Source organism: Sinocyclocheilus anshuiensis, unplaced genomic scaffold (genome assembly GCF_001515605.1).
Source record: "Sinocyclocheilus anshuiensis isolate Anshui unplaced genomic scaffold, SAMN03320099.WGS_v1.1 scaffold827, whole genome shotgun sequence".
Lineage (NCBI taxonomy): Eukaryota > Metazoa > Chordata > Actinopteri > Cypriniformes > Cyprinidae > Sinocyclocheilus > Sinocyclocheilus anshuiensis.
The window spans coordinates 85,954-98,477 of NW_015542371.1; the positions used below are offsets into that span (position 1 = coordinate 85,954).

At 37.4% G+C, this 12,524-nt stretch overlaps 1 protein-coding gene across 3 annotated transcripts in view; it reads right to left on the minus strand.

The window, feature by feature from the left end:
• Window positions 1–573: 573 nt before the first annotated feature.
• LOC107692230 (microtubule-associated serine/threonine-protein kinase 3-like) overlaps window positions 574–12,524 on the minus strand; it is a 45,929-nt gene continuing 33,978 nt past the window's right edge. For all 3 annotated transcript variants that reach the window (XM_016491193.1, XM_016491192.1, XM_016491194.1), the window contains 5 exons: window positions 8,905–9,131; window positions 8,688–8,810; window positions 6,308–6,444; window positions 4,024–4,205; window positions 574–3,795 (listed from right to left, as the gene is read on the minus strand). In XM_016491193.1, coding sequence (XP_016346679.1) covers window positions 2,849–3,795; window positions 4,024–4,205; window positions 6,308–6,444; window positions 8,688–8,810; window positions 8,905–9,131 — 1,616 coding nt within the window. In that variant the 3' untranslated portion in view covers window positions 574–2,848. The remainder of the gene's footprint in view (window positions 3,796–4,023; window positions 4,206–6,307; window positions 6,445–8,687; window positions 8,811–8,904; window positions 9,132–12,524) is intronic.

Consider the following 12,524-nt stretch of genomic DNA (forward strand, 5'->3'; position numbering starts at 1 on the left):
AGTGATATTGTCTTTATACAACAGTTTGACAGCACAAGCGTGTAAATGAATAAGAAAAAACAACAGTGTCTTAAAAAAAAAAAACACTTGTGCGGAACTACTTCCCAGGCCAAGTTAATGGTGGGTTCACACAGAAAGCTTTTTTTTTTGCTTTGAAGAACGCGAGACGCGTTGGGTGTGAACGGCCCCTAACAGATGACCCCAAACACCCGTTACGAATTCGAAAACGTCACTTTAGAATTAGCAACGAAAGGACGCGGAGTTGCTTCTTCGTAGTGAAAAATATTATACGAGATGGACTGAGCGAGTGTGATGACCTGCATCTGATACAGCATTCACTCTTCAGCTCAATCTCATATTCACAATAAAACATTAGGTTGAATGTTTGCTGAGGAAAGCGTTATCTTTGTCGTACTATCCTTTCATCTGTTTAGGGTGATTTCCGATGACAGCACTGCTCACTGCATTTGTTGATGCATTATTAAAAATAACCTCATTTCAGTCTCCAAATACTATTTTATTTGATATTGCTCATATATAAAACACTTTTTAAAGAAAAACAAGTCAGTGATATTCCCGCTTAACCAGTGAATGATTTATTACAAAACATCAGACAAACAGTTATAACATTAAAAAATATTTATAAAAAGTATTTTTTTTTGTTTGTTTTACAAACACATACCAATAATCAAGAATTCTTGACAATTCTGGAAAAATGGAAGAAACCATCAGCACATCAGGATATATAGATGATGCATTTCCAGTGCTGTTAAGCTCTAGTGTGAATGTAAGGGCAGATAGTGACCCGGCGTCTCATCTGAACACGATCCACACGACAAACACTTCATCCACTAAAGTCTGTGATCACACAGGGATAAAATGTCACAACAGGGTCTGCATAACATGAATATTTTAATAACATTACTGTAATTCAAAGGCTTGGCTATACTTGACCATTGAACATATTGCACTGAGGATGCCATGCCAAAGTGTACAGTGTATTCATGCAGCATGCAATCGGTCGGCTGACAGGCGGAAAATACAGCCTATTAAAATTGACACAAATTTGTCTTATACAGAGTGCTTACGATTTCAGTAGCCTGATGCAAAAAAGTTACAGAGGTCACAATTAACAAACTTCAAAAATATAACAGAAATGTTGAACTTGTCAGACATGTGCTGTCCTGACTGACTGACAACATCCAAATGACTGTTGCACCTTCATGCAATAAAAACACTGTCCCATTAGATTCAAATAATGACATATTCAACTTCGAAAAAGCGTTTTGGAAGAGAGTCATGCATATGAACACAAAAACATCCAGTCTGACATGTGCAACCGTTGGCGAGATCTGCCTATTAACAATGACGTCACACCGAACTTTAAAACCATAATCTAGCTCAAGCCTCCACCCACTGACTTCAGTTCTGCACACATTTGTAATCAAGTTCAAAACAAGCCATACAGATCCCTTTGCACAGTAGAAATCCAAATATATATAAAAATGTAAACATTATTCCAAGTACAAAAGCTTGTGAGGACTCCCGACAGACCAACGGTCCAGGGAAAACTTGTGATAACGTGCTTTGTTCCGCAGTGATCTGTGCACACGTGAATGAGTTCCAGTTAGCATGAGGTGTGTGACTGTATGCTTTACTGTTTCTTTCTTTCAAAGGTGTCCATGACCACGTTCATCTTAGCACCTGTGAACATTTGACAGTTTAAGTTGAACATGCAAAGCTGCGTGGGGGGAAAAAAAAAATTGTACGGGAAGAATAAAGGAAAATTAAAGACATGCAAAAAATAATTGTGGGAACTCTGTGAAAATATACTTTAGAATTGAATGGATAACGATTGGATTTTGGATGTTAAAAGAATCCATTTGATAAAAAAAAAATAAATTTAATCTTAATTATGAAGCACAGAGTGTCAGGGAAGGGATTTGAAGGGACAGTATACCTAAAAATTTAAATTCTGTCATCATTTACTCACTCTCATGTCATTTCAAACATAAAAAGATGATATTTTGAAGAATCCAGGTAACCAAACAGTTGTTGGTCCTCATTGACCTCCATTGTCACTATGCAAAAAAAATAAATAAAATTATGGAAGTCAATGGGGACCCTCTTCAAGAAATTCTTGAGGGAGAATAAAAGACAGAATTTTAATTTTTTTGGTGAACTATCCCTTTAATTTAAAATATTTTAAATCTAAATTCATCTTTAAAAACAAAGAAAAAAAAAAAGAAAAAATGTGTAAAACTGATCTATTTGGTTTGATGCATGAATATTGTTTTTTGGACAAACTGACCAACATGTACGACATGTCAAGTTACTTCTGGGGTTTCCACAGTTCAAGTCCAAATGTTCAGCACAAAGTGAGTCTTTTTTCCCCCTTCACACATATCATTTCAAACGCTCTGGAAACCCTTTGAGGTTGTGAAATAATACATGAAATGGGCCACATGACAATTCCATTCAAATATCATTTGAACTTGTAGCTTTTAACATCGCGCACAAAGTCGGTGCAAAAATGAAAAGCTCTTGGAGGATGAAATGAATTCGAAGCATTGGCACATTTTCATAGAAAAATCAAGTCATTCAATTTCCCTCAACAGGTTCACAGAAGGTGAGAAAAATGTACTAACAACCGTTAAGTTCTCTTTTTGGCCAACAGTACATCTCCAGTGTAAATTATATATAAAAAAGCATAAATATTTCCTGCATAAGACTAGCTTACTTCCATTTATACACTAATAAAATACTCCACTCGGTAATTGTTTGAATTCTGCGTGGCAACAAACATCTCAGCGGTTGGGTTGAGAAGCCTTCGGATATGTAACAGTCTTCAGTCGTTTATCTCTCCTTCAGTTTGCTTTTTTTTGGACTTTTCCGGCTTCGCTGTCTCTGCGGCTTCGTGTGCAGCTGCTGAGGAGAGTGGGCCGTCTTTGTCAGCCCGAGGTTCACCCTGATTCTGAGACACGTTTTCCTCAGCCTCTTCCTCTTCTTCATCTGAGCAAAGCCTCCAGTCGTCTGCTTCCTCACTCTCTGATCCCTGCACGGCGATCTGGGGAACCAGCGGATTCCTCCTCGCCACGCACTCCTCCTCCGACTGAGCGGGTATCTGAGGAGCCCTGTCATCCGGCTCGTCAAAGCTCACTTCCTGCACGGCTTCTTGTTTCTTGAAGGAATCTCGACGTTCGGAGAGATTCAGCTTGCGCATTACGACGATCTGCTCCATGCGCTCGCCGGGCCAGTCCCTCAATCTCTGGGCGCACAGGTACCCGCCCAGCCTGCCGTGATCCACTGTATATGTCGCACCACAGGCCCCCTCCGCCTCTGCGTCTCCCGGGATGTCCACCTCGCAGTGCGGGACCTCCAGCGTGTGTCTGCGGACTGCGTGGGGCTTTTTGTCTGCAAACAAAGCTCCCGAGAGTTTCTCCGCAGACTGGACTCTCTTCAGCAGAGGGGAACGTGGAGGTTCCGCACTCCGGGGTCGGACCACGTGCCGAATGATGGTGGGGGGTGAGAGGGTCTTGCCGTGGAAGGAGTGGAGGGTTTTAGAGATGCTGGGTAAGGGAGAGGGGGAGCGCTGAGGGGACAGGGCCTGTGGTGAGGAGGTGCAGGCCAGAGGCGAGGGCGGGATACTGCTGGTGGACTTCCGTCTCCCCACTTTAGTGTAACGCTGGTTGCTAAGTTTAGAGCCGAGGCCGTGGAGAGAGCTGGGCCGCATCTGGACTGCCGGTGAACTCGGAGAGCTGGAGCATGGAGAGGCGTTCTGGGGCAGGCTGGCATCTGAACGAATGGCAATGTTTTATGACAATTTGTAACAATATAAACTATGAACGATATATTCAACAAACTTTCTGGCATTTTCTAATAGAATAAGTGAACTAGAAATAGTGCAAAATATTTCTTCATTTTACAATATAAAGAGAAATAGTTTTAATTATAAAATAACAAGTTTTTTTATTTTTTTTAAATAGTCTTTCATTTTTCATACGTGTTAAAGTCAGGTCATACCAGCAGTGTGGTCGGGAACGGGGCTCCGGCAGGGTGTTGTGGGTCCAGAGGAAAGGCTGTGGGTGGGAGAGCCTGGCAGACTCTCGCTGGAGGACACAGAGTGATGCAGGCCGGAGGAGAAACTGCGGCTGCTGTGCATGACGGTGCTCTGTTTGGACAGCTTCTTCAGCATGCTGCGCCTCCTGGACGAACACCAGACATTATTCAGGTTAACGGAAAACATCAATGATGGACAGGGTTGGGCAGTAACGAAATACATGTAACATCGTTATGTATTTAAAATACAAAATATGAATAACTGTATTTTGTTATAGTTACATTTTAAATGGGTGGTAATTAAATGACAGTTATATATAGTTATAATTACAGTTATATTTTAGATTACCAAAGTGATTACTTTGAATTTTTATGTCATTTATTTAATTTAATATTAATGTAAAATGTTTGGAAATTTTAACCAATGAGGCAACTGGTGATTCTTGGAAAAAATAAAAACTTGTGCAGCCTGTTCATTTAGCAACCTGTAGAGAGAGTGCAGACGCTAGCCAGGACTCACAAAAATCCAGGAGAAAATCAGAAAGCCAAGCACATAATTGTCATGGAAATACAAAGACGATTTTACTTATAAATGTGAAAAAGGACGTAACATCACAGTGCAATGCAATTTTTGTTTACCTGCAACAAAACTTCTCTCGGCTTCAAAGGAACATCTAACCTTGAAGAAGCATCTTAAAGTAAGTTGTTCTCAATCTTTGTAAATCAGGGCGGCCAACACTGTTCTCACGCAGTGCCAGTGAGGTTTGTCTCTATGAGTTCTTGTTTTTCTATATTTACAACATATGGTATAGTTAAGCAATATCGATTGAGGAAGAAGAGTGCTGTCTACCCAAATATTAGCACAATTGCAAATGTGATGCTGATTTTATGCAATTCAAAAATAAGAAGTTAATATTAAGTGACTGATATTAAGTGACTGATTTGCTCTATAGCACCAACAAAAATGGTTCCATACATCGAATGTATATTTACACTAACACCGTGTCTACATATTGCGCTGCAACAGCTAAAGTCTGTCTACACTGGACATGACAAAGCAACCGTTGCAAATCATTGAACTTTGTGTCAGTACATCATAAATAGAACAAGGCATTAGTTTACTGTTGGGAATTTGTCGATCCAGTGTAGACAGCATCACTGATTATTATGGGTTCTATTGTATATTGTAGTGTCATGCCGTGCCGCTCGCGTCCAGCGTAAGAGCAAATCTGGTTGATTGACAATTAAAAATTATGCCTATTTAATATCAGCAGTAGTGGTGTAGGGAGAAGATGATCAGTTTTGACGCAATCGACCAGAGTTCGAATCTTCCTTTTGCCGAACTCATTCAACTCCCATTCTTCTCCCTTTTTCCATCACATAACTGCCACTAATATTAATAGCATCTTATTACTATCACTTATTGCAAAGAAAATACAAATTTTTTTTTTGCATAGTGTAAAGAGAATCTATGGCTATTTGCACTTAATGCAAATAACCACTGCCTTCAAAATAAATCCACATCAGAAGAGTTGCACGTATGTGAACAACGTTTGGTTCCTGAATAAAGCCACGTTTTGAACGAATTAGCTGAGAGAATGATTCACTTACATTCATAAAATCACTTGCTTAATTCCTGAATGAATCAGTCCTTTTGAACGAATCGAATGATTCCATGACTCTTTCATTAAGACAGTGATTTGTCACCACCTACTGGCGGTTTTAGTTTCATATTTAAAAATTTATTTTCCCCACATCATTTCATATTTCTGTTCAAAATTTTATATTTAAAACATTAATCTCATAACATTATTTATACATTCATAATTGTTTTAAATGCATCCATGCCACCCATTTTTATATAGAGGTGGTTAACAAAAGACCACAAAAAATAAGTAATCTAACGAGATACCTTACAAATTACTTCTAGTATGTATTTTGTAATCTGTAAGGAAATACATTTTAAAAGTAATCTTCCCAACCCTGATGATGGATCTCTTGCAAGTGTCAAAATGAATGCCATTCACTTATCCAACATATCAGCCAGCTAAGCTATCAAAGGATATTAAATATTTTCTGCTGAGTAAACACTGATGTTTTCAATGTGAATTCAGTGTGAATTAAAGTTCAGCAATTATATGTGCATCTAATTTGTATTCATTAAATTGTATTATCTATACAGAGGTATTATATTTAGCATAGTCCATTTAAAATAATATGAGAGCTTAAAAACAAGAGTTCTCCTGACCGGTCCTGACTGTCCTTCCATTTGCTTCTCTTATTGCGGCAGGCCATCTTTCCTTTACAGCTGCGCTTGCGTGCCGGCCCAATCTTTATAGACGTGTCCTCCAGCGCGATAGTCTGCAGGGTCACCTGGTTACCGCTCTGTATATTAAGAGGACCAAAATGAACGCAGATGAAACCAGTTGACATAACTACTACGAAAAAAAGCAATCTTTGCCCTCTCTCATATTTTATAGCAAACCAATTTATCTTTTAATTTACCTATTAATCATGCAGTGTTACTAGCTGGAATTCAATTTTGACAACAAATTACAATATATAATTTTCTTAGTTATAATGCAATTTGATCTACTAAGAACAAAAGTTATCTGCAGTTTTTTTTTTTTACTAGTCAATTACATTGTCACTAGTAAGAACTGCGTTTTACTATTCCAAATTGATTTGCAGATATTGTGAATAGAATTACAGATAGTAAAAATAAATGTTTTAGACAAAATTACATTTTAGATACCGTTAAATTATTACAAGTCAAAACTGCCTTACAGATAACTAAAACATTTAATTTTGACTAGTCAAAAGCCGTATTTTAGATATCTGTAATGCAACTTTGACTAGTAAATATTCTAACATTTATATTTACTAGTACAAATAATTATGCTGACATTTATAATTATATCAAAGATATCAGCAATTAAATTTGGACTAGTAAAATGATTAGTAAAAATGTATGACTCTATGATTATAATTATTGATCAAATTAGTTTAAAATGAATTATTACTAGTAGAAATGATATATGTTAGGGGTAACGGTAAAAAAAAATCGAACCATACCGTTCCCCACCCACAGTTCGGCACGCACTTGCACCATGGTTCAACTTAAATATGACCACACATCTGTAATATGGCTTGTTAAAAATAACACATAAAACAGAGAGAGTTCAGCTAATGTATGTTTCTGTCGATGGATACGCATTCTGGCTTCCCAATACAATACAACAACAGCGATGAACAAAAAAAGAAACATGGACAAACCTGTCACTCTTTGTAAATGTTGTTCAATGCGAGTGGCATATGCTGGAATATGACCAGTCATTTATGCCGTCATCACCCGGGTGTTGATAGGTGAGACCTGATCAGCACATGTTGACAGTCACCACTGATAAGCTACCACTAAATATTGTAGAAACTTCATTTGCTGTAAAGTTGCTTTGCAATGATTTGTATCGTGAAAAGCGCTGTACAAATAAACTTGAATTGAATTGAACATGTTGCTATCTGTGTTTAAACTAAACGCATTCAAGCCTTGCCAGTTTAAACATTCAAGAGCCAGATGCGAATGAGAAGTCACGCGCACAGTGAGAAGAATTGTGTGCGCGCTCATCCAAACTCTCATCTCAGAGTGCGCAAATAAATTCTCTTTCAAGTCTTGTGCTTCAATGGACAAATTCACTCAAAAATGATGTCAACATGCCCCTCTTGAAGAGCATCCCAGCAGACATAGTCGGTTGAACGTACTGTATCAGTGTACTAGATCCGTGCATTGTCAAAGTTTTTAATGTTAATCAAACAACAAAAGACAAGGAAATCACAAGTTTAATAAGGATTAATCTTTAATTTATAGTCAAATATGCAATGTATTTTACATTTGATTACTTTATTCAATTTCTGTACCTAAAAACTAATGTTAGACCTACCTAAATTACCTGAAAAGCACTGTTTATTTTATTAATATCTTTGCTCTATTGTATTTATTTGTGCTGTTGCTTGGAGTTTGATTATTTTTTCTTATTTTCTTTATTTTTATTTGACAGTGGTCTTTTTTTCCCCTAAACATACCATATACTGAACTGTACTGAAACCACCGTGACACAAACCGAACCGTGAGTAATTTGAACCGTTACACCCCTATAAAAAAAAAAATAAAAAAAAATAATAATAATGATATATATATATATATATATATATATATATATAGCTAGTGTAAGACGAGAATTTGGTTAAAAAGTATATAGTGTATTTTTTTTTTTTAGAAAATGACTGATCATTTCACTGGATAAGACCATCGTTCCTCGGCTGGGATAGTGTAGAGCCCTTTGAAGCTGCACTGAAACTGCAGTTTGGACCTTATATATATATATATATAGTATTTAGTACATTTATTTTTTTACATCTGTGTCTATTATCATTTTGCTGTTGCCAAATGTTTATAAAACTAATAAGCCACTTGAGGCTGTGTGGCAACAAAAATCACTGTAAAGTATGGCTTCAATTATGGGATTCAAAATGTTTTTTGTGAAATTCTTCAAAATGATGATTAGTCTTTGGTCTACTTCACAATATTACACAATGTTTCAGTGAATCCCAACATGCTTCTGTTCAAATACCTTCAAAAGCAGCTCCATCATCTCTGTGTGCACTAGACCCTGCACAGACTCTCCATTCACATGAGTGATCAGATCACCCGCTCGCAGTCCAGCCTCATGGGCAGGGCTGCTCTCCTCCACGCCCTGACAGAAAGAGCAAGAAGAATCCGAATAAACAGACCGATAAGCACCTTTAAAGCTCAATGTCCGAGTGTGTTAGGAGTGATTCTCTGCTCACCGAGACCATGTGGTGTATGGTGTAGATGTCGCTGTTCCCCATGTACACTCGAATGGTCTGCAGGGTGAAGCCATATTTCTTCCCAGAGCTGTGGATGATGATGGGGGGGCGGAGCCTGCTGATGCTGAGTGACAGGTCTCGGTTGGGGGAGGAGTCTCGGGATGATGGATTAGAGGAAAATGATCGAGGGGAAATTGAGTGCGCCTGCAGGCTGCCACTCCCGTCATCTGGGGAAGTGGAAGAAGAAAATAGTCACAAAAATACAGTTGAAGTGAAAACAAATTTACATTCGTAAAAAAAAAAAAAAAAACACTCAGTGCTGAGTTACATGTAATCCAGATTACATAATCAGATTCCAAAAATTAAAGCCCCCCTGTGGTGAAAATCTAGGTTTTAACATTGTTTACGTTTTTGGTGTTTTTAATATGTTTAAAGACAAACCATGTGCTAATTCATCAGTCAACGCCATTGCTGAGCATTTTCTCCTAAACGGCACTGTACCAAAGACAGTCTCAAACACGCAGTTTGAAATCACCTACCATCTATGAATTTGATTATAACATCTCTTTCCTACCATCACAAACACGTAACCAATCCAGTCAACCTGCGGGGCGGGGCTTTTCACATTTTCACCATTGGTCATCATAGGTTTCTATTTACAACATGTTTTTTCAGAGTTGAGCATTGTAGCCAATCACAAACATATCTGATAATTTCACGAACACAATGGCCAATCAGAAGTGTTAAGTCACCTTTATTTATATAGTGTTCTTTGCCCGCTTTCTAGGCTATAATCCATTCAGAATTCTTATAAACTTACCATAATTTATCCAGTATTGCCACTTGCCATTGTGCAGCATTTACGAATTCAGTTAAAGAAATAGTTCACTTCCAGAATAAAAATTTCTGAATTTCCTGGTCAGAGGAGAACTGGCCCCCCGACTGAGCCTGGTTTCTCCCAAGGTTTTTTCTCCATTCTGTCACCGATGGAGTTTTGGTTCCTTGCCGCTGTCGCCTCTGGCTTGCTTAGTTGGGGACACTTCATTTCCAGCGATACCGTTGACTTGATTGCAAAGATACTATTTAAACTGAGCTGGATGTTGACATCACTGAATTCAATGATGAACTGTCTTTAACTGAAAAATTAGTGTTTACTATTGTCATTTTGCATTATTGACACACTATTTTCCTAATTAATGCTGTTCAGTTGCTTTGACACAATCTGTATTGTTAAAAGCGCTATATAAATAAAGGTGACTTGACTTGACTTGATAATTTACTCGCCCCCATGTCTTCCAAGATGTTCGTGTCTTTCTTTCAAGAAATTAAGGTTTTTGAGGAAAACATGCCAGGATTTTTCTCTATATAATGGACTTCAATGGGGACCAAAGGGCTGAAGGTCCAAATTGCAGTTTCAGTGCAGCTTCAAAGGGCTCTACACAGTACCAGCCGAGGAATAAGGGTCTTATCTAGCCAAACCATCGGTCATTTTCTAAAAAAATAAACATTTATATACTTTTTAACCACAAATGCTCATCTTGCACTAGCTCGACTTCACACATTGTGTAGTCTCATTGGAAAAGTCACGCGTGACTTTTTGAAGTTGGAGGAGAAAATGAGATGGAGTTTTTCGCCTTATCCTACATTTCTGAAACAGAGTACACAGATGAAGAGCTAACCGCACGTGACCTTTCTAACATGATTACATAATGCGTGAAGTCGAGCTAGTGTAAGACGAGAATTTGGTTAAAAAGTATATAGTGTATTTTTTTTTTTTAGAAAATGACTGATCATTTCACTGGATAAGACCCTCGTTCCTCGGCTGGGAGAGTGTAGAGCCCTTTGAAGCTGCACTGAAACTGCAATTTGGACCTTCAGACCGTTGGTCCCCATTAAAGTCCATTATATGGAGAAAAATCCTGCCATGTTTTCCTTAAAAACCGTAATTTCTTTTCGAGTGAAGACAGAAAGACATGAATATCTCGGATGACATGGGGGTGAGTAAATTATCAGGAAATTTTTATTCTGGAAGAACTAATCCTTTAACCGAATGAAAGTGGAGCAGGTCCGAACTGGTGTGATTATGTGGAGGCGGGACTAATTTGCATATTCATAGATCCACGTATATCAGATTACAGTAATTTTTTTTATTGATTATTACATGATTACACGTATTCACACAATGGCAGCAAGTTATTAATAATGTATTGATTCTCACTAATTATTTTTTCTTTAAAATTTTCCTTTAAAAAAAAAAATCCTACTGTGTGTCAAACCATTTAGCTTTGACTATATTCACTGTACAGAATTGCCATGTAAATAAATGTGTGATCCATGCTTCTAAATTTGGGGACAAAAGCACCACATAAGAGATGAATATTGAACAAGTTACTAAACACTGCCGATATTTAGCTGTGAAACACAATGTCTTCATCATATCCAATGAACTTCTAATATATATATATATATATATATATATATATATATATATATATATATATACACATTACATATACATATACATATATACATATACATATACATATATATATACATATACATATACATATATATATAGTTTCAGTGCAGCTTCAAAGGGCTCTACACAGTACCAGCCGAGGAATAAGGGTCTTATCTAGCCAAACCATCGGTCATTTTCTAAAAAAATTAACATTTATATACTTTTTAACCACAAATGCTCATCTTGCACTAGCTCGACTTCACACATTGTGTAGTCTCATTGGAAAAGTCACGCGTGACTTTTTGAAGTTGGAGGAGAAAATGAGATGGAGTTTTTCGCCTTATCCTACATTTCTGAAACAGAGTACACAGATGAAGAGCTAACCGCACGTGACCTTTCTAACATGATTACATAATGCGTGAAGTCGAGCTAGTGTAAGACGAGAATTTGGTTAAAAAGTATATAGTGTATTTTTTTTTTTTAGAAAATGACTGATCATTTCACTGGATAAGACCCTCGTTCCTCGGCTGGGAGAGTGTAGAGCCCTTTGAAGCTGCACTGAAACTGCAATTTGGACCTTCAGACCGTTGGTCCCCATTAAAGTCCATTATATGGAGAAAAATCCTGCCATGTTTTCCTTAAAAACCGTAATTTCTTTTCGAGTGAAGACAGAAAGACATGAATATCTCGGATGACATGGGGGTGAGTAAATTATCAGGAAATTTTTATTCTGGAAGAACTAATCCTTTAACCGAATGAAAGTGGAGCAGGTCCGAACTGGTGTGATTATGTGGAGGCGGGACTAATTTGCATATTCATAGATCCACGTATATCAGATTACAGTAATTTTTTTTATTGATTATTACATGATTACACGTATTCACACAATGGCAGCAAGTTATTAATAATGTATTGATTCTCACTAATTATTTTTTCTTTAAAATTTTCCTTTAAAAAAAAAAATCCTACTGTGTGTCAAACCATTTAGCTTTGACTATATTCACTGTACAGAATTGCCATGTAAATAAATGTGTGATCCATGCTTCTAAATTTGGGGACAAAAGCACCACATAAGAGATGAATATTGAACAAGTTACTAAACACTGCCGATATTTAGCTGTGAAACACAATGTCTTCATCATATCCAATGAACTTCTAA